Below are 27720 nucleotides of genomic sequence, written 5' to 3' on the forward strand. Positions count from 1 at the left end.
ATTGAGTTAGTGAGGGAAGTGAGTGAGTGAGTGTGTGAGGGAGGGAAGTAAGTGAGTTGGTGAGGGAAGTGAGTGAATGAGGGAAGACAGTGAGTTAGTGAGGGAAGTGAGTGATTGAGGGAGGAAAGTGAGTGATTGAGTAAGGGAGGTGAGTGAGTGATTGAGTGATTGAGGAAGGGAGGTGAGTGAGTGAGTGAGTGAGGGGGGAGGGAGCGAGGGAGGGAGGGAAGTGAGTGAGTGAGTGAGTGAGGGAAGTGAATGAGTGAGTGAACGAGTGAAGTTAGGGAGGGAGGGGGAGGGAGGGAGGGATGAGGGAGGGAGGGAGGGAGGGAGGGAGGGAAGTGAGTGAGTGAGTGAGTGGGTGAGTGGGTGAGTGGGTGAGTGAGTTACGTGAGTTAAGGAAGTGAGTGAGTTACGTGAGTTAGGGAAGTGAGTGAGTGAGTGAGTGAGTTTGAGTGAGTGAGTGAGTGAGGGAAGTGAGTGAGTTGGTGAAATTAGTGAGTGAGTGAGTGAGTGAGTGAAGTTAGTGAGTGACATGACATTGTTACATGGTGGGACATTTCCATATATATATTAACTTGGGTATTCTGTAAGAGAATCTTAAGTATGTAATTGGAATATCATTTATGTCTGTGAATGCATGGTCCCTCTTCATTTCAAGCCATTCATATACGATTTGGACGATTCTCATTTAGACATTTTCTGTAAATTGGAAACTTAAGAAGCTTATTTATGTATGAATTAAATGTTAGTAAGTGAATCCGTCTTTAACCTTCAGTGGTGCCCCCTGCAAATTCACCTTAACTAGTAGCTGTACTAAAGAATCTGAAACTCAACTTGAAACGGCAAAATTTGTCAAAATATCAAGCCTGCGTCCAAGAAATTGATTTGTATATTTGCTGAAATAAATAACATTTACATTATGATCAGTTTTTTTTGCACAGCTTTACGGTTGCCATCTTGAATATGTTACACATAGGTCCATTTCATTCAAAGTTCTGAAATCGACTCGAGCATTATACTGTGAACCTCTTATATGTATACAAAAGTGAGTGATATCAGAGTTGTCAAGAAGAATTCTGTATGATTGTCCACACGTAGATCAATAATCAGCATACATCAAATTATGGTGTTTATATATGGTTTCCTAAGGTATATAACACATCGAGGTCGGTGACAAGCCAAATCCTGAGCATACATCCAAGCGTTGTTCCGATGTAGCTAAGCCGAGAATAAATTATTGGGTATCCTACTCTGATATAATTATAAGAGTAAATTTATTCCAAATTGTGCAAAAGATTTTCACCTGGTAACATCACATGTTAAGAAGTACTTCAAGAGAAGTACTGGAACATGTGTCAGAAGATTATAGTGGAATCAGGCACACGTACCTAGAACGTATACCGGATTAAAGGTTTCTGCGAGAAGAATTTGGTTTTGTCGGGATTATGACGTTCGATTTGCCATGGATTGGTCCATATTCACTCAATACCAACTATTGATACCTCATTGGAGAGGTACGTATATATGGCTTCCAGTGGTATATCACACTTGAAGATTTGGGTCATACCTAGCCCACGGCCTACATCATGTTCTGTAGGGGATATGTCTGGGGAGTCAGATTGACGTTGTTGGCTGCAACGATGTTATGTACTGTACGGGCTGTATGATGTCTGGCGTTGTCATGCTGAAAAAGGTCACCACGTGGCAGCTGTTGTAGAATTGGTAGGGCAATCGGGCGAAGATTGCAATATGTCCTAAGGCCTTCGTCACCGTTGACGTCACTGGCAGCAATCGATTCCGGAGATGCAAAGTACGCAAGTACCGGTCTTCATTGGGCGTAGTTACCCCGAGTCTGCGTTTTCATGGCCTGTCTGACGTCTGCCCGGTCTGTCTGTAACGTTGCATCAGGATAGTTACTGCAAAACGGTAGCAACCAAAAGTTCTTGCAAAGTGGGCGGCTCCCATCTGTATCACACCCAGGGTCCGCTCGCGTTGTTCGCGTGTCAGTCGTAGCATTTCTGTTTTTTGTTTTTTTTATCAGTGTGAGTGTCTGACATGCCGTCCGTATAATTTATAAATTACCCTTATGGCACGTGTAGTTTCGGCTGCCCCTGCGGGACGAGTTTTTCACTTTTTCGCATTTTCCTAAAACAAAACGTGCCGTTGACGTGTATCACTTTCTGCATAAAGCCTTGTTGTGTTTGGACGATATGTTTTGCATTGATTTTTTTAAAACTTTTGTTTTTGAATTTTTGCAATTTTATTTTTAAAATGGTAAAGTTTCTTTTGTCCGTCAGTTTTTAATATGTGTTTTATTGATTTATTGTTTATTATAGTCTTTCATCACTCCATATGGAGTGGCCATGTGTGTGTGTTATTGTATGTATTGGCCTGTAAAGGGATGAGACTAAAATAAACTGTCTATTTATCTATCTACCCAAGTGAAGAATTTGGTTATGCGCGTGACCTGTACACGTGCTATAAGGCCTTGACCCCGTCTGTTTGTTTGCGTGTGGTTAGATTGTACATACAATGAGCAATATTCCAGCTATATGACTAGAAGAACTAGTGACAGATATCATGAGCAACAATTCAAGCAGTCTGAGTAGGTTGACATGCAGTCAACCAAGTCATCGAGCCTGACCACCGGATCCAACGGATCCACCGGATTAAGTCGCCCGTACGACCAGCATAGATTGCTGGGGACCAATTCTTAGCCGGAATACCCACTGGGAGACCAGAAACAGAAGGGTTTTATTATTCTGGTAGCATTTGTGATGTGTAGAGCGATAGGGACCAATTCTAACCCGGAATCCCCACATGAGGACTGACATATGGCATACCGTATAATGGCGTCGTGAGAGCGGATCTAGTTCCGCCAGGGTTGATCAAACGGACTCTTCTGGTCTCTGTCATTTGTCCCTGGGGTGGATTATATTACCGTTAGGATTGGTTAAACAAACCAATAGTGACACTGAATAGGCATCAAGAATTCACATTTGGAAAGATATTTGGACGAGAAGATAGCGAAGATACGACCCGGATGAAAGGTCACCAAAGGAGGTTACTTGTTGAGGTGCTCGGGTAGCTTAGTGGTAAGGGTGGTAGCTCGCCACGCCTGATAGAGGGATTCGGCAAGCTACGTTCTCGCTTGGGTTGCATTTACCTAATCAAGCTTTTGTGCCACCCATTCGATTTCTAGCTTAGTTGACAGGTATTAGAAAGGGCGGACACAGCATGGGGCTGTTGTACATGCAATCGGTTAAAAGGTAGCCATCGAGCGATACGCATAGGCTGGAAGACCTAAAATAACACGTGGCATTAATACACACAATGAATATTTTAGGGACTATAATGTGACCCACCTGGACAACAGGGTGCTAGGATACAATTGTGCTGTGGCGTCATACTTCCGTCAAAATCGTCACTACACAAATATCGTATTTCATCATACATGTATGACTTTCAGCATACATGTCTTCTTTCAAGTAATCAGACATTATGTTTGAAAACTGCAATGTATACATAAACAGTTTAGTTTTTAGTCGGAAAATAATTCCAAATGTATGATGCCATGTATCTCTGTAATAAATATTAACTAATGGTTATGGATTGATTTTCTTGTGTTTTTAAAATACTGTAGTTTAAAAATTAAATGAGAAGTCAAAATGTCCCTCATCTCATGGTTTGTCACATGAATAATTCTAGTCCACTACATGAATAAACTGTAAACATATTTAGCGATGCTAATTGTAAGATAATTAATATATGATGATGTTGACTAATGCCGATACCACCAATTATCAATATTATCAATATTGCCTAACGCCATGTCGCCAATGTTGCATCGCGTGGCGGTTTATATCAAGATAATTAGCTTGGTCCCTTTAATTGCACGAGGTGTGGGAACAGCAAGCGAGAGAGAGAGAGAGAGAGAGAGAGAGAGAGAGAGAGAGAGAGAGAGAGAGAGCGAGAGAGAGACAGAGAGAGAGACAGAGAGAGAGCGAGAGAGAGACAGAGAGAGAGAGAGAGAGAGAGAGAGAGAGAGAGAGAGAGAGAGAGAGAGAGAGAGACTTGGAAACATAATTCTTCCTTCCAGAGAGAGAGAGAGAGTTTTAAGATGGTATTTGTTATTACCCTGCCTGGCGCACGGCATTAGGGGAAGGAAACGGACTCCGAGTTAATATACTGTGTCTAAAACTAAGTGGTGTCTCATTTGACACACACACACACACACACACACACACACACACACACACACACCGTGACACACACACACACACACACACACACACACACACACTGATTCCATATCACGTTCTTCACATATATGCACCTCTAAAACTGATTGTAAATCTTCTCTAATAATTGGTTGTAAACATTCCTCTTTTGACTGATTTTATATACGATTCTGTCTAATAAACTCACTGTTTATTCACGCAGGTCTTGTGTTGTTATGTGGGTTGGTCGAGTACAGTGGTACCTCTGCTAAAAGAGCTAATTCCCCTCGCTCCTTTTTATAAACTATATAAGTACAATAATCTCAACGCGACGTTATACCCATATTTCACCTCACCTCACCTCACCTCACCTCACCTTACTTCACCTCACCCATCCCATCCCACGTCTACCCCATCTGTATCCGCCAGTGGACACCTCGAATCGGCAGAAAAACTCACTCGCTGAGCCAGCAGCAGGTCGATATTCCTGTGAGAAGAACTGGCTATCTTACCACCGACGTCCATGTCTACACATTAATGTAAACCACGGTCACACAATACCGCCAGCAGAGATGTAAAATCTATACCGCAGTTCGCGCACACACCAACACGAAATGAAGCGCTCATCACTTGCATTGGCAGGCTGTTCTGTTCTGTTAGGTAATCTAATGTTTCAACAGACAGAAATCAGCCTTTCGTTTTCGGGTCATGATGTTCAATTCTGGGTATCATACAGATGCATGTCTGATTTCCAACCTGAATGCACGGACTGATCTGCAATCTCGAAGGGAGTTGTCAAAATAATAGGCAAATTTATAGTCAGGGGGTATTTGTTTTTCTCAATTGTGTATGACGAAGTGGGTGGTGGATGTATGTGTGTGTGTTTGTGTGTGTGTGTGTGTGTGTGTGTGTGCGTGCGTGCGCGCGCGTGCAAAAGAGAAATAAGTGTGTGGTGTGTGCATGTGTGTGTGTTGGAAGGTGAATGTGTGAGGTGCGTGTATGTGTGCGTGTGGAGGGGGGTATGTATGTGTGTGTGTGTGGGGTGGAGGTGCATGGGTTCTGTGTGTGCATTCAAAAGAGAAATGAGTGTGTGGTGTGTGCATGTGTATGTTGGAAGGTGAATGCGTGAGGTGCGTGTGTGTGTGAGTGTGTGTGGGGTTATGTATGTGTGTAGGGTGAGGTGCATGTGTGGTGTGTGCACATGTGCATGTGTGAGTTAGTGAGTGTGTGTGTGTGTGTGTGTGTGTTAGTGAGTGTGTTTTCCCCTACAGAATCCGCTTTAACAATTCGTTTGTCTTTCTTAAATATCACCTCACACATCATCACGAGAATTACCGTATACGTGTTTCAAAGATCCACAAAATCACTCTAACGTTTACCAAACAGCGATAAGCCCTGGTACATCCAGACTCAGGCTTTTTCATCTACTGTTGTATAAACACCATCTCCAATTCTACAACAACTGTACGGCTACGTTTAATGAATTTATCCCTCTCAAAACCCTCACCATTAAACCAATACCCCGATTGGTCACGGCCTGACTTGGCACCATATGGTAAATCCATACCCCCAGGTCAGGGGAAATATAAGACATTCGGTAATTGATTTCCACACAAGCGACCCTCCCGCCCTTCTCCTACGCCAAGAGACGTCTGCCAAGTAGCGCGTGCTCCTCTCTCTCTGTGCACGCGCTGGCTGGTTGGCGGTCGGCTGTCCGAGCGCGATGGAGGCTCAGCGGTACCTGCAAATGACGCCGAATAGGCCATAGGTCCCGTATTGATTCTGGAGGATGCTCGCACAATAATGATTGTTCTTGATTTCCGTGTGATAACGCCAGGAAGTTGTCGTCTGCTCGAGAGGTGCAGACTTGCCTTGAATATGCTTGGAAGACGCCCGTCAGTTGGTTGTGCACTAACCCCGGGTTTCAGAGACCAGAAGGCTGTTTCCGCTAATGAACCGTTTGAACGCTATTTCTAATGACTTTAGTGAGAGACACTCACGTGCGGAACTTGGGCTATGAGCGTTGCCTCTCATTCACCACTTTCGGGATAGTTTAGACGCATGTACTTAACACCTAGTTTGATCGACACCTGACCCGTTGTGTACCCAGTGGTCCCTAAACAACCAAATCGAACTGACGTGACTGGAAAACTTCCAAAATGTGATCAACGACGATTAAGAGGCGACCACTTCCATGATCGACTTTAGACGTCCACTACGGAAACACCAGACGGCGATGGAGCAATGCCGTCGCCAATTTTGATGATATGGGCTCTACTGTCAGTTTTAGTTGCGGGTACCTGCACATTCAGCTTCCTTCAACCATTCTGGTTCATCCACTTGGACTACACGCACTCCTTTGGGCTGATCAGCTACTGCTTCGGCAACACCCGCTTCGCCTACTCTCGGGAGACCTGTCTCGCCTATGGGGGTAATTTCAACCTGGGGAGCATTCCCTCTGGGGCGTGGCAGGCCTCGTGTGTGTTGTATGGAGGGGGGTGTGGACTTCTCTGTCTCGGCGCATTTATTGCAATATGTGTGGCGATCATTCCAGCCGATTACAGAAAGAAACCAACAAGACTTGCAGGTTACACGCAAACGGTAGCAGGTGAGATACGCTGTCATATTTTGTACATGTATTTACTTACGTGACGACACATATCGGAATTGTTCAAGTATGAATCAGGGTTGTTAGGAACAAAACTGCTTCTTCCAAGCTGGTTGGTTTATTCTGCTGGTACCTGTTGCACGAAGTCGTTTCTCTGGCTATAACGATGCAGGCATCGTTCTGAAATCAATATGTCTGATATTACAGGTTAAACATCAGAGATATAAATAATGAATTGTTCTTTCATGGCTATATGTTATTCAGAATTGTACTACGGAATTTAAATGAAAATTAATATCCTTTGAAATATGAAAGTGGAACTTGTGGAATTTCAATGTCGACGGGAACAGCGATGTATCGACAGGGCACGTGACAGTATATAGCTACATATACTGCAGATGTTGAATGTAAGTAATTACATAAATGTATTAATCGCGGATGTTCTGGGTCCCCAGAACCCAGCTGCTGTCATGGCAACTAAGGGGGACCCTGTGACTAGGCCGCGTGTCATCCTGTCCTGATGGTGAAAATCGCTTCTGGATTTTCTGACCCCGGCGCGATTATTTACAGGCAGTAATTATGCTTAATACTACCACTTCAAGTCACTCATTCATACGTGCATTTCATTCGATAAATAATAATTATATTGCACTGAATCGACATAATATTTTGGATTATACAGAAATTTTGTAATTTCTTGAATAGCGAATCATTGGGACGTAGTCATGTCCTTACTATTATTATGTCATACTCATTATTATTATTATTATTATTATTATTATTATTATTATTATTATTATTATGTCCTACATGGTATGTAGTTATGTCCTTTTATTATGTAGTTATTGTCCGGAGTAACGGGTTTCCTGACTAACGGGGTTTCTCTATAGAAGTAGTGAGCGGGTGAGTTGGGATTAACGCCGCTTGTAACAGTATTACAGTTGTATCACGGCATGTCAGCTTAATGTCATGTGTGGGAGGAAAGCCCGAAGGGATGCAGTTCTCAGATTTTTACCACTTTGGTGAAACCCACAAGCACGGGTATGGTGCTGGCAAACCTAGAAACGTCGGAGCGAATCTGGGATTGAAACCCTAAGGGATCCGACACTCCATAGTGAATTGCAGCATCTTAGACGTCTGGACACCCCTGCCCCTCTGTCGTAAGTTCTTACAAGCCCCCATTGGCATGCCTCGTACTGTATCGTTTGCTCGGTCTGGTATTCGCAGAGACGCATACACACAAACTAGACTGAAGATAATTGTCCAATACATTGTCGTCACTCTAAACGTTTTTATATAGTGTTCTGTGAAATAAACAAGCTTGTGGTCTTTAAACATATTGCTAGCCAGTTGAATGTATTATTAGCCACGGGACTGAGGGCAAACGTTAATTGGATGGATCTGGTGCTTTACTCACCAATCATGTTTAGTCATGGTGGCACTCTATAGTGATTCTTTCGAAAGTCTAAATAGCAGCCTCGATCAGCCAGCCTATTATATCTCCATTCTATTATCATAACATAATGAGGATATAATACACCGGATAATCGGGGACGTCTAAACAGCTGCTTATTATGAATCATATTGCAAATCATCATTGTCAGGAAATACGATGCTAAATCCCTTGAGCCCAACCTAAAGACTGTTATGCATTCATGGGGTGAGTGAGTGAATTGGGTTAAACGCCGCTTTTAACAGTATTCCGGTTATATCACGGCGTGTAAGCTTAATGTGGGAGGAAAGCCCGAAGTGATGCAGGTCAGACGTTTACCACTTCGGTGAAACCCACGAGCACGGGTATGGTGCTGACAAAGCTAGAATCATAACCGGGTCGAACCGGGATTCGAACCCACAATCATAGGTTTCCGACGTGCTCAAGGGCCGCAACTCTGCACAGCGAATCGCGGCGCCGTAGACGACTGGGCCACCCGTGCCCCCTTATGCATTCATGGACTCCGATTACCCAGAATGCGTTGCTTCATCCGAGATATCAGTACTTTGAGATAAACGTCATTTTTGAGCACACAAAAATTATCCATATTTCAATATTCCAAATGGTGTACAGTATAGTTCAAATGACGGCTTGTCGCGAAATAGACAACCGGTTTCAATTGTCCACAATGAAAAAGTTGAAGACAAACTCATGGTATCCAATGACATGGCTGAAGAATTGATTAAGTAGCTCACACAGTATTCGATATGAGTATGTCGATTGTTTGTAATAGTGTAACGTAACAATTCACTGTTGTGTGCAATGAAAAGTCGGTTAAGTCTGTTAACTTTAGACTGCTCTCTCTCTCTCTCTCTCTCTCTCTCTCTCTCCCCAAAGTTATCCCGAAATTGGCTAATCCGGACGATGTAACTGAAAACGGTACCGTCCGTATTAACGGGGTTCTATTGTATGTCAAACATGACCCCAGGGAACAGAGAGCTGAAAAGGGCTTTCCAAATGTCGTTCTAAACCCTTGTCCCGAGGTCAATACAATAAAATGTACTCTGTTCGTCTATTTAACGCCATTCAATGACATGTTAGCTCGTCATGCCATATCAGTTTCGCCAAGTACCGGCAGTGTTCAAACCTATTGCCTCCGGCGTGGCCCAAGTACCGTGTGACTGATGGGGATCGTTTACAGGGTTCCTCGGCTACTTGTAATCCCACGAATGTGGGTGGTAGCCCTGGAAGGAAGAACTATGTTTCCAAGTTCGGAAATGGATGGCAAGAACGCGCATTCTAATATGTCCACGTACATGCATAGAATGATTGATTACAGATTTCCCCGAAGATCGCAATTCCTTCCAATGATTTTCGCAGATGGCGATTCATATCCTGATCCAGGGATGTAGGGATGGAGGAGTGCGGGATGGGTGTGTACAAGTGATGTTGATTAAGAAAACGAGAATGTTAACTCAAGCCTCTCTCTTTATTCCCCTAATGCCGAGCAGACCGTTTTATTCCTCTTATGCCGACCAGTCCGTTTTATTCCCCTAATGCCGAGCAGTTCGTTCAATTCACCTAATGCCGAGCAGACCGTTTTATTCCTCTTATGCCGACCAGTCCGTTTTATTCCCCTAATGCCGAGCAGTTCGTTCTATTCACCTAATGCCGAGCAGACCGTTTTATTCCTCTTATGCCGACCAGTCCGTTTTATTCCCCTAATGCCGAGCAGTTCGTTCTATTCACCTAATGCCGAGCAGACCGTTTTATTCCTCCAATGCCGACCAGTCCGTTTTATTCCCTTAATGCCGGCCAGTCCGTTTTATTCCCCTAATGCCGAGCAGACCGTTTTATTCCCCTAATGCCGAGCAGTTCGTTCTATTCCACTAATCCCGGCCAGTCCGTTTTATTCCCCTAATGCCGAGCAGTCCGTTCTATTCCCCTAATGCCGGCCAGTCCGTTTTATTCCCCTAATGCCGAGCGGCTGGCAGGGTCACAAGAAATACCATCCTCAACGTCTTCTGGTATGACGCGGCCGGGGATCGAACCTCTGGGTCTTCCAGCCTATGCGTATCGCTCGATGGGTACCTTTAAACTGATTGCATGTACAACAGCCCCATGCTGGGTCCGCCCTGTCTATCACCTGCGAGTGATAACGCCGATTGTAAGTCGAAGCCACATCGTACAGGCGTTAAGTTGTTTCCTCACGCAGGGACTACACTGACATGTAAGACAAGCGATTCCCCGCGACAGTTACAAATTGATCCACGGGGAATAAGTGTAATGCAGTAAAGGTAAGCAGCGTTGCCATGGAGACAGCGTCTTTTTGTCACATATTGTCCATCACTTGTAGCTTGAGATCGGTTTAGGTGAGTTATGGGAGTTTATTAATGCCGTAATCTGATCAACGCTCAATCGAACCATCCATTTCCGAGACAAGCCAGGCATTTTCAAAATGGACCCAGACACGTTAGACGTAAAGTCTATATATAAAAATCACCATTAATTCACATTTGTAAGCATTCCCCGAAGTATACAACACACCATTTGTATTAAAGAGGTCTTCAAAGAAGTCGCCAGATGACAAGAGCATGCTTCGCGGAAAAGTTAAATCTGCCTGTTATCGATAGCTCAAACAGCCTTAAAGGGGCACCTCATCCAGGGATATTTGATATACCAGTTGGTGCAGATATTACCAATAATCCGTAAAGGTACTTTTCAACTTGGGTTATTCATTTTTCGCTTTAATGAGTGTGTGAGTAATCAAAATTAGGCACTGTTACAAAAAGGCCAGTTGAGTGAGTTTAGATTTACACCGCTTTTAGCAACATTCCAGCAATATCACGGCGGGAGACACCAGAAATGGACTTCACACGTTATACCCATGTGGGAAATCGAACCCGGCGTGTGAAGCTAACGCTTTGACCACTAGGCTACCCCACCACCCCTTTTTAGCACTGAAAACGGTGTTTTTTCTTGCCACACGGGAGGCATTTTGTTGTTGTATTAACAATCATTTATATAAGTGGCATACATACATGAACAACCCCCCAACCCCCACCCAGACTCCCATCATGGATTTGTCCACCCAACAGCAGATCACCTTCAGCAGATAATCCTATACGCAGCAACAAAGGTGATAAATCAAAAACACCATTTTTTTAAATGTTCGAAAATGGATTAAAAATATAACTCAGACAAGTCCTTGACTTGGTTTGCCCCTGGGGTGTTTTTCCTTTTTTTGTTCATCAGACACTTAGTTTCAAACCGGATTTCAGAAGCGACACCTCGACAGCTCATTTCTACTGCGTTTAAAGATACGACTGCCAATTGTTATCCGATTAATTCAAACGACATTATCCCGTTGACACTCATGGCATCTCATCTCATTCCACAAATGTCCACACGATCTCAAAAAGTTTTGAAACAAATTCAACATATAATACAATTAGCTACTCGTTCTCGATAGCATCATGGGAAACTTTGTTAAAGGTTAACCGGATTCCACTGAAAGACGTTGATTTCCCTAGCACACACACAAAAAATGTTAAATTCCCAGGAAGGAACGGCCGTTTTTAGGCTCATTTATAATCATTCCTATTGAACTCGTCAACTCACGAGTTAATGTGCCGGTATGCACAACTGAAATCAATGACATTTAATCGCCAATTTTTTCGTCTCATTGCGTTTTATTCCGATTTCATAGCTTTTCCCTCTTCATCACCACGTCGGTGATGAGATCCATACCAGTTGGATGTAAAGTTGCATTCCAATTGGGCTGCTGTTACAGCGGCTTCGATTACACTGCGAGTCCGACCTTGTATTTGCATCATTGTTCGAGACGCGGATTCTCCGAATAGCGAACAATTCGGTGTAAACATAGCCCCGAAAGGCTGCCATACATAATAACTAATTTACCATGTCTCCATTCTTTGATTGCGCGGCTAAAGGTTCAAATTAGCAGAATTAGGCGACAATGGTTATTATTTCTCGTTGATGTGTCTTCGCTGAATTATGTTATTTGCATCGATAAAATATTAGTAATTGTTCCATGGGCCTGCGTCGAGGTCAAATGAGCTATTTGTATGCAGATCGTGCTCGTGTAGTTATATAATTCACGTGCAAACGACTAATAGATGTTTTCTCGCCGTCGCTGACTAACAACAATGGCTTCTGGTGGGAAAAAGTCGCGGGATTGTCGATGTGAAATGGTTGTTTAAATTTACATACAATTAAACTTACTGTCACGGAATTAATTTTTTCTCAGGGACTTTATTCAGCGATAGCGGAGGGATAGATAGGTCTTGTGATAGTGAAGTCGCGATACGATACATGAAAAATCGATTCCTTTGAAGTTAAGAAACCGTATAAAGGAACAGTATTCTATCATGAAAGAGAAGATTATGTGACTAGGTTGGGTTAACGCCGCTTTGAACTGTTTTGTCACTGTGTGTCAGCTTGATGTGGAGATAAGGTGTGGTGAAATAGGGTTTAACGGGTTTAAGATTATAGCGTTGTGCAAGCGAGTGTGTGTGTGTGTGTGTGTGTGTGTGTGTGTGCGCGCGCTAGGCCAGAGTAATGTCGGTTTTTTAGTGCTAGCCCACTGAGATACCATGTCGCAGCTTAACATGAAAACCCCACCCAGACACAGTATACTGACTCCGAGCCGACCGGTTATTGTTTAAACCCCTTAATGCCGAGCACCTTTCAGGGCATCTTCCCGACGCAAGAGAGTTAACTGACTTTAAAAGTCCAGTTAACACCCTTGCCGAACTAGGCTGGAATTCCTGGGCTCTCCCGTAGCGCCACCAGTGGCTATTACGAGTTATGTCCCTTCTGAGCTTCTCCTTTAGACCAATCAGATTCCACCTCTCGTAACACTTGCATTTGCTTCAAACAAAACAGTGGCGCCAAGTCAAAGACGATCTGATCGATAATCAATGTCTATGTTGTGATAAAACGGGTCTTACATCGCGCAATGCGTGAGCACCTTGATTAAAAACATGAAAGGATTTGGAATAATATCTGTTGACAACGAGTTGGCGGTGCACATGCTTTGCAAATACTGCAGTCGATCGAATTCTGCACGACAGTTTACGAACCGGATTTCGATTTCGGTGCGCGATTCTGATTGGACTATGCATAGACTCGTTAGTCCAGCCAAAATGTAACTCCATAATACAAGCCTAGTTCGGCCAGGGTGGAAACTCGACTTTTATAGACTGTTAACTCCTTTGCCTTGGGAAGATGCTTGCAGGGTAACATCAAGTATCATCTTTTAACGTCTTTTGGTATGACGCGGCCGGGTATCGAACCCCGGAACATCCGCTCTCCGGGCGTACGCTCAACCACCAGACCACTGAGGCGGTCCTGCTTGATGTGGAAGAAAGCCCGAAGTGATGCAGGTCTTGGGCGTTAATCACTTTGGTGAGTCAACAAGCAGTATGGTGCAGACAAACCAATGGTAATAATCTGGAGAATTAGGATCCGAACCTACTACCTGCTGATTATGGTAGCGAAAGGGCGCAAATATATGTGACTTGTACCACTGGGCCACCCGCGGCTCGTTTTAAAAATAATAACAATAGCAGAGATCGATGCTCATGATGTCAATCTCTGGATTATCTTGTCCAAACTCGACCGCCGTCATGTTGCTGGAAAAGTGCCGAGCGTGGCGTTTAAACAACAAACAAACAAACATTAATTGTCCGTAGGAATAAAGACGCCTACTTTGTTGTAGTGACATATATAGTGGGCTATCCCGAAGTTGGAGAATTCACATGGTGCTCACATTAACAACCACTGGTTGGCGGCAGTTGTCTTATGTCCATGTTTAAAGGGTTGAATCGTGACCTGTCCTCATCCGGCGCGTGGAACCCGTTCTTGGTGTGCCCCTCAATGATACTGCTTAACGCGGCGTAAAACAAGAGTCACTGATACTCGCACCAGATTTACACGCATACACTGAAGCCCCGTTTATCCGGACAGTACTGTTCTATATCTTTAAGTGGCATTTTGAAGTTGCAATATTAATGAAGACAGATGACTTTTGAAAGTCTTTATTTCTTCATTGCGATTTTCCCGTACATTTATCAAACAATACATTCATAAATTCTGGTATTTGTACCTCACCTTGCACTGAGAGAATAAAGAATCTGATACCCGCAAGTGAGTGAGTGAGTGAGTATGGTTTTACTCCATTTTTAGCAATATTCCAGCAATATCACGGTTTGGGACACCAGAAATGAGCTCCACACATTGTACCCATGTGGGGAATCGAATCCGGGTCTTCGGTGTGACGAGCGAACGCTTTAACCACTAGGCTAGCCCATCGCCTTACATCCAGTTCTTCTCTGTCTTCATCAGCATCGTTCCAAGTGCAACTGTCCGTCGGGAATGACTAGGCCATGAAGTTGTGTGTCCTTGGGGATATCAGTGATACTTTGTGAAGGTCCGGATCCAGCCATTGAACACTGTACTGACGGTATACCTAATGTAAAGAGACCGCCTCCGTGGTCTAGTGGTAGAGCGTCCGCCCGGGGAGCGGAAGGTCCGGGGTTCGACCCCCGGATGAGGACAAGTCACGATTCAACCCTTTAAACATGGACATAAGACAACTGACGCCAACCAGTGGTTGATAATGTGAGCAACATGTGAATTCTCCAAATTCGGGATAGCCCACTATATATGTCACTACAATAACGTAGGCATGTGACCACTGTACTGACGTAATTTAAAGAGACCCCCTCTGTGGTCTAGTGGTAAAGCGTCCGCCCGGGGAGCGGAAGGTCCGGGGTTCCATCCCCGGCCGCGCCATACCAAAAGAGTCTGAGTGGGGTATTCATGTTAAACTGCAGCATGGTATCTCAGTGGGCTAGCACTATAAGTCGGCATCAGCCCGGACTAGTACAAACGTACAGACACACACACGTGCACGTACGTCGCTATATAAGTGCAATAATCTTGGACGCGACGTTTAACCCCATTTCACCTCACCTCACATATAATACAAAGATTGTGGGAAGCCTTATGCTTGCAACATTGTGGCTGAGTGGAGACAGTTTGAATATCAGTAGTGTATATGAATAATTATACATATTCATGAGTCAAACGTTAATGTCATATCTGAATTGGTTTTGCTGATCCCATCTGCCATATTCTTTTGCGTCTCATTGAACTCGCAGTGCACATTTAACCACGACTTTTCTTGAGGGTTATGCTTGCAGGACGGTCCGGAAACCACTCTCCCACACACGTACGTATACGTGCACGCATGTCGCAATATAGGTGCAATAATCTTGAAGGCTGCGTTAAACCCCATTTCACCTCGTCCACTAGTCCATTCAGACACCATGGCTAGTTTAGACACAGTATATTAACCCTGAGCCGACCAGTCCGTTTTATTCCCCTGATGCCGACCAGTCCGTTTTATTCCCCTAATGCCGAGCAGACCGTTTCTCTCTCTCTCTCTCTCTTTCTCTCTCTCTCTCCCCCTCTCTCTCTCTCTCAAACAAAGGTTTACGTATTTTTTAGGCTGCTGTATACGGTGCATTTTTTCAACCGACGTACATTTCCCACCATATGTCAAATTAAATGTAAATCAAGTACTAATTCTATTTTAAATTTCATATGATTCATTTCCGTTGCACGTAAATTTTGCCAAGCAAACAAAAAGCACATGCGCGTTGATGACACGCGGCCAGCTGGTCGTTCAATTGTTAATTTCCATATGGTGTTTTTCAAAGCTTGGAGTCAAATATTTGATTTCATTGTTGATTATTCCTCCTAAATAATGTCATGTGACATGGCTAGTGTGTAATTACGAACACGTTCATAATTGATGTTTCTAATCTCCGTTGCTTCGGGGACATTTCGTCTGATAGCTGAAGTATGTACTATCAAATGTCTCCGATACCATAATTTGAATAATGAATTAAAAGTCAGAACTTTCTGTTTAAAGCGACCAGATCAATAGGCATTCTTGTCCTTGTTCTATGAGGGCAGAAATCTTGTCGGATACTTTAGGCAAGGAAAGATAGCTCTTCCTGACATCACATTCCTAGGACTATCAGTAAACACGTCAGCTGGGGTGCGTTAAGGTCATGTCAGAATATGACCGATGTCACTGAGCTTTGTTTTTGAAGGAAGCGTTTTAAGGAAATCACAGGTGTGCCATATAATCTATATCTCCTGTACAGGATCAGTTCGAGACACTGGTCAGTTACGTCCAATGTCAAATATAAAACGTCAATGCTAGAAAATAACTAGTCTCGATTTTCCGTAAAAGGGAAAACAGCTGGAAATTATGTGAACGGGACACTGGAAATCACCATCAGGGTCGTAGCATGAAGTTACATTGAAACCGCGATCTGAAGAGGGATTTATCATGGTTTATATCTTTTCCTGGGATTTATCAAGTTTGGGGGGGGGGGGGGGGGGGGGGGGCGCAAGGCGTGAATATGGGGGTTGCAGTTTTGCAATACGTAAATCGCCTAACTTGATTTGTTAGATATTGGATATTGTTTCGCATGACCTTTAGTCTATTGTTGATTTGGATTTCAATGTTTGACCATGTTCGACACTCGGACCAGATGTATTTTACTACTTCCTCATTCCGATGTTGCTCGGATTACATAACCCATTCTCACGACGTCTAATGGCGTTTTGTGATTTTTCAAATTCAGCAAATTCGTTTTGTAGAATACTTTTCTTCCATTAAGGTTGGAGTGGTTCGGGAAATCGGAGTAAGTGTTGTTGTGAAACACGAAAAGTTTTTATGCCCCAAAACAAAGGTATTAGATTTACTGTTAGCGTTCTGCATTCTCAAGTTTCACTTTTATGACTGTTTTCGTTTGAGCATAATGACACTGGCTTAATGCCGAGGGTATTGTTGCGTTTGACAGGATGTAAATGTCAATCGATAAAAGGACAATTAGTGGAGTTATAAATTGTTGATATCAACACAAATGCAGTGGTTTCCTTTCACGGCATTTAATGTTATACCGGATGCAAAATGCAGCGACAAAATATGATACAAGCCGATTTAAATGTTGATGTCATGGCGATTCCCTTTCACGCGCATGCGCATTGTTTACTTTGGCCTGTAACAATTGCTATGTTCAGTCATGTGTGAAAGGTTGTATTTAACAGATTTCGTCTGTTCTTTGATATTAAGTTTGTACATGATCGTTATTGTTTTAGTAGGTCTCTGTGTAGCATTAGTTTAATTGCAGAGTGTTGTCATTTGCAACACAGTTATGCAGACTAGACAGAACCCAGCTTTTGACTGGCGTCGCGAATGCTTTTGATGTAATCCATCTGCTCTGATTGTCGAGTCGTGATTTCCTAAAAAGATAACAGAAAAAAATACCGATTCAATTAAATTGTGTTTGGCGTTTAAAATTACAGAAAAATAACCACTTTTCTGATGAGCCTGAATCAGATTTAAAACATGACATTCTACAGTTTCGTTGTTTTTTTAATTCCACATTGATCAGTGGGTCGACTCGGGGATTTAACATGTTTATGGTCGATGTTTTTTTCCAGAGCAGCTGCGTTTTGGATGCTTGGTTTACCATCGGCTTTCAGGAAACGATTATTAATTCTGGCTTTTACATCTAATAGCTTATAAGATATTTATTCCGAATTCAATTCTCACATTGGAATACAAGATCGGTTGTCACTTCCAAGTGATACGCCAACAGGCTTGAGTGTTGCTCGTTGTTTCTGGACAACACCATACTCGCCGCGCGTTGGTGCGGGGACGGAATTGACAGCCGATCCATGGCGAATTAAACCATGTGCCAGCTTATGGTTCTCGAGGGATTGGCAAAATGGCAGCACTTACATAATGAAAACCTGCTGTCGATATGAGCTGTCGTAATCTCCCAGCTACCCGGCTCCGAGGACCTGAACCTGTCCAAACACTATTGAATTGTGACCTTCCAGCTTGCAGCTTGGACCATGAAGCTGTGGTTTATCAACGTAATGAGTTCCGTAGCTTTAGGGACTCCAGCGATCGAATGGACCCACAGGGAAGTTGCCAGATGAATGGAAACATCACTTCATCAATCAGGCATGTTTGGGATGCTATTGGAGGCATTCTCTCTGTGCCGTGACCTTTCGTATAGGATGAGAGTCTAATTTTCATTGATGAGATATCTGAATTAATTGACGGATGAGCAATCAACAATCGCCTTTGAGATCTGTTGATAGGCTCTGATCCCTGGTTCACTTCATTGAACACTTATTACTAAGGCTTTGCACGTATGGGCTTGGTGTAAGAACCATATGGTCGGAATACACGGCATACAAAGCCTTTACTGATCGAATAGGAACCAATCTCGATATATTGTTATACTAACTGGTGTTGTACTGTACTGGTTTCGATGTAGCTTAGTGGTCAAAGCATTGACTTGTCACGCCTGGTTCTGGGTTCGATTACCCCGAAGGGTAGGTGTAAGACACTCAATTGTAACTATGGTAATTTCTCTGACGTTGCACCGTCATGACTGCTGTAATAAAAGTGTGTAAATAAGTGATAGCATTGTTTAGGCGACATTCCAGACATTTTACGGCGGGAGATGCCTTTGAGATTAGAGATTAGAGATTAGAGATTTACCTTTGTGGGCAGCCTGGACCTCGGCGTGACCAGACAGACGAACATATCCGCGTGTCTGGACACCCCACGCCTCCGTGGTCTAGTGGACAGAGTGTCTGCCCGGAGAGCGGATGGACGGTGGTGGGTACCCGACCGCGTCATACCAAAAGACGTTAAAAGATGGTACTAGTTTCTCTGCCTGGCGCTGACCCGTGAAGGTCCGGGGTAGAATAGGTCTTCAGCAACCCATGCTTGCCGTAAAAGGTGGCCATGCTTGTCGTAAGAGGGTAGTAACGGGACCGGGTGGTCAGGCTCGCTGACTTGGTTGATGCATGTCATCGTATCCCAGCTGCGTGGCTCGAGGCTCATGACCTCCATCACTGGATTGTCACACACCACACACTGCACATATGTATGCACGTCGCTATATAAGTGCAATAAACTCGAACGCGACATTAAACCCCATTTCACCTCAGCTCTCTTCAAACCAGACAATGAATACGAACCGACCATGCAGACTGCAATCTCTTATTAACACAACGCATAACCACTTACATTACCAACATCTATTGTCATCAGTAAATATCCGCCCGGGGCGCACGGTTGGCCCAGTCGTCTAAGGCGCCGCGATTCGCTGTGCAGGACTACGTCCCTTGGGCACGCCAGAAACCTATGATTGTGGGTTCGAATCCCGGTTCGCCCCGATCATGTTTCTAGGTTTGTCAGCACCATACCCGTGCTCGTGGGTTTCACCGAAGTGGTAAACGTCTGAGACCTGCATCACTTCGGGTTTTTCTCCCACACTAAGCTGACACGCCGTGATATAACCGGAATACTGTTAAAAGCGGCGTTAAACCCAACTCACTCACTAATATCCGTCGTTATATACTGATTAAAGAAACACATGCTTGAACCGGGCGTACTCCAGTGGCTTTAATTCAGCTCAAATTAAATCTGTTGGTGCCTTCCCAACGCTCCAATCCCGTAAACGTTTGTTACCACGCATGCCGTTATATGGAGGCAATTATTGAAGATGCTACCTGACAATGGTACAGTAAGTAAACGAACACTATGGACGCGCCATCCATCCAGGTTAGATTTCAGCCAGACACAAGACACGAAAACAATTACTTCTGGAATCGGATTTGAATTATATTGGCAGCGTTGATAAGCCGGAAAATTGAACAGTTCTCTCGAACATCTCTGTCAGACTGATATATTGTATATCAAGTACACTCTTGTCTGGGGTCGCGATGTGGCTCTCCGGATCAGCTGATTAATTTGATTTGATTATTCGGCTTCACGTCTGGTTGGCATCAGAGGTGTAATAAAGTATGGCATTGCTGGAGCGGGGGACCTTCTGTCTGTTGTCGGGTCCGAAACTCCTCAACGGATTAATGAACAGACGTATCGTATTGACCAGCGCCTGCTCCTCTCATATTGCATTACGTATGTCATCAAATTAGGGCTAGCGATTAGATTTAGGCGTAACGTCGACATTTGACGTCTGAAACATTTTGACGTCGAACGGACCGTGTCAGGGATCCAGATTTGAAGGATAGGCATTGAGTGAGCGATTTTAACACTATTCCAGTTACATCTCGGCATGTCAGCTTGATGTCGGTGAAAAGCCCGAAGTGATACAGGTCTTAGGCGTTTACCACTTTGGTGAAAGTCGCGTTTATGGTGCTGACAAACCTAGAAACATAATCAGGGCGAACCGGGATTCGAACCCACAATCATAGGTTTCTGGCACATCTAGATAAAGGATAAAGGATAAGGAAGATATTACTGACTAACATGGGCGGTTGGTAGCCGGTAAACTTTGGCTCGTCACGTTTAACCAAGTAGGACGCGAAACATGGTGATTGTTGTTCGGACATGCGTCTCTTGTTTGTAAAGATGAATTAATGCTTGGTTCGAATCTCTGGTTAACCTCGATTACTATCTTTGGTCTGTCAGCACTTACCAAAGTGATGAACATCTTCATTGGGTTGTTGCTCAAAATTGGTCACGGTCATAAATACGCTACTTGAGAGAGACGAAACTTGGGAAGAACTACTTGTTGTCTCCGAACATGTTGTTATGGTGAATATAGCATCAGTCAGATTGGGGCATAGTTTAGATTCGGTCCTCAACACGGCGATGCAAGATATCGCGTGGTCAGGCTCGGTGACTTGGTTAATTGAGTGTCATCGTACTCCGACTGGGATGTTGTTCATAATATCACCCACTGGTTTTGCTGGCCGTTGTTATATTGTTGACTGCGGTGTAAAGCAACAAACATAGAGAACACACTAATCTAACATCAGCTGATGGATTTACTACCAATGCCTTCCTCCAACATTAAGCTGAAATGACGTGATATAATTTGAATGGTGTTGAACTTATTCATTAATTATAACATCTAAATACTCGTAATTAATCCTTTTTTCCCAATCAGGAACGATGCCGATTTTCTTAAATTCAGTGGACGCTTTTGAAGAAAAATAATACAAAAAGAGCATGCAAATGTACATCTTAATATTTGGTCTCATATTTGTTTCCCCTCTATGTCCCCACAGCAAACTTAGTACCGGTCTAGTGTTGACAAAAGCAGCAATAACCCTTTCCATAATCATAAGAAATGTTTGCTAAAAGCAGTTCATTGTACGACGTCGACTATATCATGCGATTATGTTTATGAATAACTGTCAAATAGGGATGTTACCAGGTGTTCACGAACAATTAAGCGTATCCTGCCACACCGGTGGCACCAGTTACAAATACATGCAAAGGCAAGTCAGGTGTTCACATTGAAGAAAAAACAAGGGAACGTATGGGAATAGGGAATTGCAACGGACATAATTTGTGATTCATAAAATTTGGAAAATGTCCTCCCCGTGTGTACCATAGAACGTCTTAACAGCGTTAGGAAGTCCTTGAATGTTGTAACGCTGATCAAATAACTTTTCAGCAAGAGTCGTACGATATATCTTTTCAGGAAAAGCATGCTCGATTATATCTCAAAAGTTGTCAAATGTAACCAGAGGCTTGAGCTTCTGGAATATTGCTCGACTTGAAGTGATACATGTAGTTGACTATTGGAAAGTTTAAGTCATCTCGTTTGTCATAAAACCTTGTGGATTCTTGTCTCTCTGAATCTGTATGCATATGTATATATATATCAACATGAACCAGATGGGGTGGTTTCACTGGTATCTTTCATTGCTAGGAAGTTGACTATTTGACCATGATTGAACGATATCAGATCATCGATATACCTGAAGGTCAAGTTAAACTTCGGGACTACATTTCCTTGATTATATTTTCCAGTGCGAGTAGTGAGGCTGACCCGTTAGCAGATAGTAACAGATCAGCAAGAAGGGGGGCACAATTGGTGCCCATGGGGGTGCCTACTTCTTGCGTAAATATCCCCAACTTTCACTTATATGTTATCTTTGAAGAAGTCTATCATTTCACTGGTTTAATTGCGTTATTTCTTTCTGTTGCAGTGTTGATTATGATAGCGGGGCTCCTCATCTACCCACTTGGATTGGGGTCCAAATCCTTCCGCGAGTACTGCGGCAACATGTCTTCCGCCTACTACTCAGGCCAGTGTCTGATTGGATGGAGCTACATGCTTGGAATTATGGGAACTGCCCTCGCAATCTTCTGTCCATTCTTGTCACAATTCACAGACATGAAAGCAAGTGAAATATTCGCCTGACCAGTGCTTCTAAATTGTTTTCATGAAACGGGACCACTCGCCTCCCGTGGTTTAATCAACAGATACACTGTGGTCCTTCTTATGATTCTGAGAGCAGTCATGGGATGGGACGTTTGCCAAGCTAGGTCACAAGAACGTGAAGATCAGAAACGACACGATAAAACTCGTGCAGAAACTCAAAGATGGTTCGACCCGGATTCCCAGCCTTGAATAGCATCTTTGTATTATTCAGCTTTGTTCGAGATGTGTAGAACGTTATATCCTAATGGGGTGGTGTTTCGGAATCGCATGGTCCTACATTGTCTTCCATTCGATGAATACGCTGTTCATCAAAGACTCTCAAGCGCTCAACGTCTTTTCATCGGGAACCAAATGCAACCACGCTGTCTTGACAAGCATTCGTCACGACAAAGCGAATGTGAATTTTAAAGTCTCCTTAGAGGTGTATGAAACCGCGGAATGCAATATTAAAGTGAAACCTTTCATAAAGACGACATCTGCATCTTGAATATTGATGCCATCAGTTTTCATAGCGGACAGACGAGCTTTATGTGAATCGCTTCAAAAGAACGTCCAAACTACATCAAATCCTTTTAACAACATGTATACATAATTCAGTGGCGACCCCTGATCAATTTCCAAGGCAGACGGATTCCACGAAGCCGGTATTGAAACGCTTGAATAATCAATGACCTTGGTACAGAGTTTGAAGGTGACTCTGTGTTTGGATGAAGTCGAAAACGGACTTGAATACCCCGAAGGGTAGAAAGGTTGTGAGCTGTGTACATATTTTTCATGGCGCTTGTCAACAACCATTGAAAGAATCATTTAGATGTTAGTATTTATTTGTCTTCAGTGGACTCATGGCTGTTTGAAGTTGCCTGACTTGTACTGCTTCGTTGACTTGGTGAAATGAGGATTCTTTAGAATTTTGGGTTCCTCTTGAACAGAGCACCGTGGTGTGTAGCAGGAAACGTCTATAAAACGTTTCTTGTTTGTAGTAAATTTCTGCATGAAATTGTTACAGTTTCTTTATTTCCAGAGGTCATGTTATGCAACGTATTTTCTGTGTCCTAATACAACATATTTTTTAAATCTTTGATTTAATTCTATTGAATAAATACATAATGAAACATAATTTTTAAGCGATATTTTGTCATTTATGAATTATTTGGATATTTACGTAAAATATTAATGAATTCTAGTGGCGTCACTGTTGGTTGTTTGGTTTGTTGTTTAACGCCGCACTCAGCAATATTACAGCTATATGACGGCGATGAGTGGCGTCACTGATTGTCAGCTATCCATTCATATAATTTTCACTGCTAATTTGTCCTTTTGCGCCAAATGGAATCAGTTTCGGTGGCTGGTCGAGACTATTGGTTCTTTGGCGTTGTAGTTTACACTTGGATACGTTAAGAGAATGTTAAAATGTTCAAATCATTTTAAAAAGGAAATAATATCACCTGTTTGCAACGACATAAAAGAAAAACTAAACAATGCAGAAGTTTAGGATTGGTGTTATGCTTTTGAGAAATCCTTTCACAACATCTGTACAAAAATTTCATTTCAATAAAATCTGTACAACCAATATGACAAGCCTTTAAAGATGGGTGGGGTCGAAAAATGAACATTTCGTTAGAGCACTGATCACAGAAACAACGGGAAATGTCACACCACACGTCTCAAAGTCAAGTCAGTAGTGTCCACCGTGAGCATCAATACATGCCAGAACACGCCTACGGACTGATGACGTCAAACGTCTGATGACGTTGGGAGTGATGCGTTGCCATTCCTCGAGGAGACATCGTTCCATGTCCTGGACGTTGACTGGAGGCACACGGCGACGTCGGATTTGCCGATCGAGGTGGTCCCATAAGTGCTCGATGGGATTCATGTCCGGTGAACATGCGGGCCATGGCAAAACCTGTACGTTGGCGTTTGCAAGGAAGTTCTGTGTCAATCTTGCTGTGTGTGGCCTTGCATTGTCATGTTGGAAAAGGAGTCCACGAGGCTGTTGCTGAATAAAGGGCACCACAACAGGCAGTAGGATGTCATCAAGATAACGCTGTGCATTCAGGTTTCCACGAATTACGACAAGCATCGTTTTGATGTCACCACATATGCCACCCCAAACCATTAACCCTCCACCTCCAAACGGCCGGACCTGTTGGATACAGTTAGGCGCCAAACGTTCACCAAATCGTCGGTATACAAGCTGCCGTCAATCGTTTCTGAAGATGAGGAATCTGCTCTCATCAGAGAACATAACACGTGCCCAGTCCCGCCGTTGCCAACGTCGAACTCGCCTGGCCCAGATCAGTCTGTTGTTCCGGTGTCGAGGCGTCAGGAGCGGTCCGCGGTAGGGATGACGTGGCCGGATACCATACTGCCGTAGTCTCCTGTAGACGGTCTGTCGACTGATCCTGTGTCCCAGTGCTGTAGCCGCCGTGGACGTCGCTGTTACGGTGCGGTTCCTCAGGTGTAATACCCGGATGTAACGATCTTCACGGGGCGTGGTTACTCGTGGTCTTCCACTCCTGGGCCTGTCTGACGTCTGACCTGTCTGACGTAACCGCTGCATCAACCTGGTGATAGTGATGCGTGCGCAGCCCAACCTTCTGGCGACGTCGACGTGTGACGCTCCTTGTTGGACCATTCCAACGGCTCTCTCTCTCTCGATGGCTGTCAAACGTGGCATATCTTGTGTTCTTTTTGTTGCTGTGATATCAACGTGTCTGATCAGCCGTTTTATACAGTTTTTCTGCACGTGCAGAACATGCTAGAGAGGGAAATGTCACTTTCACGAAATTTACGTTTTTTCCCTGAAGTAATCACGTGTTCCCGGTATTTTTTATCGACTATGCTGTGTTTGGGATGTGCAATACGAATTGGCATGTTTTCATACTTGACAATTCACTTAGTAAAAAACAATTTTGAAAATAAGTTGGTATCGTTTCTTTTGGACACTAGTTTATATGGGTAAAACTATGGCTGACAAATTTCTAAAAGCGGCGTAAGAATATTCTCATTCTTAAACCTTTCAAACAAGTATGTAGGAAAACAACCTTATCAATTTCTGATCTACATCACGTCTTATGATGAACATTGGCCCAGAATGGACACGGTTGAATAATTCCCACTCTAGTGTAGTTATACACGGCAGGTGGTCAGGCTCGGTGACTTGGCTGATGACGTGTAAAAGTTCGAGTCTGGACCAGACAAACCAGTAACTTTAAGCAAGGAACCACGTTATCGGGATGAGTGGACGCAATCAGCCGTGTCCGATCTAGAGCTTGACCGTTCACTGTTATATTCAGCCCTTAGAAGCTTGAGGTACTGTGTACCTACGGGGAGAGATCGTTTTAAAAAAACAAACATTAACAAAAACAAGCTGAAAAAATAATGTATGAAACAAATCCGTCTGGTGTCAAAATTAAAACTTGTTTATTCCGAATGCAGATGTACCGTTACATGAAATCAATGCAAATGTACGATGAGAAATGTTTTACGATTGTCTTGGTTTTGAAATTTACCTATACCACTTTGTTACTGGGAATTTTCTCAGTTTGAATAAGCCCTAATTAATTTTAAATTAAATATGTAAAGCGTCACGGCAATTGGGATCGATGACATGCATCAACCAAGTCAGCGAACCTGACCACCCGATCCCGTTAGTCGCCTCTTACGACAAGCATAGTCGCCTTTTACGGCAAGCATTGGTTGCTGAAGAAGACCTATTCTACCCCGGATCATCACGGGTCGTATGCAAAAGTATTGGTTTTACAGTCGTAGCTACGATTCCGCCGCAGCGCTAAGACACTCTCTAGACGAATGGTTGCTGTTGCACTATACGATCTTAACGCTACCACGGTCGTAAGTACGTTTGCATGAAAGTTAAATCGCGTCGTAGCGCTAAGATCGTTTGTGGAACGTACACTCTAGATGCATGACTGTTATTTCACTAAACGGTACGACGCTCGTAAGTTCCTCTTTAAGCATGAAAGTTACGATCGTCGTAACGCTAAGACCTCTTCGTGGAGCTGGTCCCTGATAACGCACGTTATCAGTTTTGTGACGTGATGCAATTGTCAACAAACATGTCAAGGACACCGTGACTTTCAACATGCAAATTTGAAACTCTGAAAAAGACGAATTCCTCATAAGCTCACGTCCACGATAAATAACACTTTCTTGTACCGAATTTATCATATGCCCATCATTTTTTTGTGTTAAAATCACATCATAATTACCGGGATGACATTTTTTAAAGAATCTAATGTCATATTTACTCTGCACATCCTGCCAAAATCGCTCAACTTGTTTGCCCTCCGATGAAAGCTGCTTGTTAATTGCCTGTGAATGATTGAATGTTTCGCTATCAAAGCGCACACTTCTTAATCGCATTATCCTGATCATTTCCAGACGAATTGAAACATTCGCATAAATGCAGCCGTTCTTAATAATCCTCGCGCTGCGCATGCGCAGTCCTTGGGAGTCGGGGAAATATTTAATGGCAGAGTTTTACGGGTCAGAAAATATGGCGGCATAATCACAGGACGGGCTGCTCTCATCTTATTGGGCCCTGCGTGAGTCATAGCATACTGTTTGAAAAGATGAAATAGGCGTTATTTTCTACCAGATGAAGCACGCAATTAAATAGATTATTTGATTACTGCTTTAAATATTACTTGTACTCTAATGTAAAATTAATTTACCAGTGTATTAGACGGTTGCTACTCCTTAGCCTCGTTTTCAGATGCACGGCGTGTCGAAATCTCATCACAGTGTTTATTTCCAGCAGGGTTGTGAGTGAGCGAGTCCAGGTTAGCATGATTGATGGTGGAAAGACTCTCAGAGTAACCTTTATGGAACTAATTGTAGCCTGTCCGGTATCGCTTTATCTTGTCCAAATTTACAGCAATTTTGGCGTAATACATCCGTGCTTAAAAGCATAGTGGTTGTCAATAATCGTTTGGATGGTTTACTAAAAAATGTTTTCTCTGCCTTGATTGTTTATAACCATTACATTAGGAAACGTTAGTGGCTTAACGAATAGATTGCGTTTTAATGTTTAACTGCTATATGTGAAGAACAAGTTGCGGATGTTAGTTAGCCACGCATGTGTGCGTCTGTTTGTAGTTT

At 43.3% G+C, this 27720-nt stretch overlaps 1 protein-coding gene across 1 annotated transcript; it reads left to right on the plus strand.

Annotated features, from left to right (window-relative positions):
* Positions 1 to 5889: 5889 nt before the first annotated feature.
* LOC124134944 (transmembrane protein 211-like) lies at positions 5890 to 23692 on the plus strand. Its single transcript, XM_046500059.2, has 2 exons — positions 5890 to 6831; positions 22361 to 23692. Exons 1-2 carry the CDS (start codon positions 6468 to 6470, stop codon positions 22573 to 22575), a joined length of 579 nt encoding a protein of 192 aa, XP_046356015.1. The 5' UTR covers positions 5890 to 6467; the 3' UTR covers positions 22576 to 23692.
* Positions 23693 to 27720: the final 4028 nt, after the last annotated feature.

The sequence above is a fragment of the Haliotis rufescens genome, unplaced genomic scaffold (genome assembly GCF_023055435.1).
Source record: "Haliotis rufescens isolate VD_foot unplaced genomic scaffold, xgHalRufe1.0.p SCAF_15, whole genome shotgun sequence".
Lineage (NCBI taxonomy): Eukaryota > Metazoa > Mollusca > Gastropoda > Lepetellida > Haliotidae > Haliotis > Haliotis rufescens.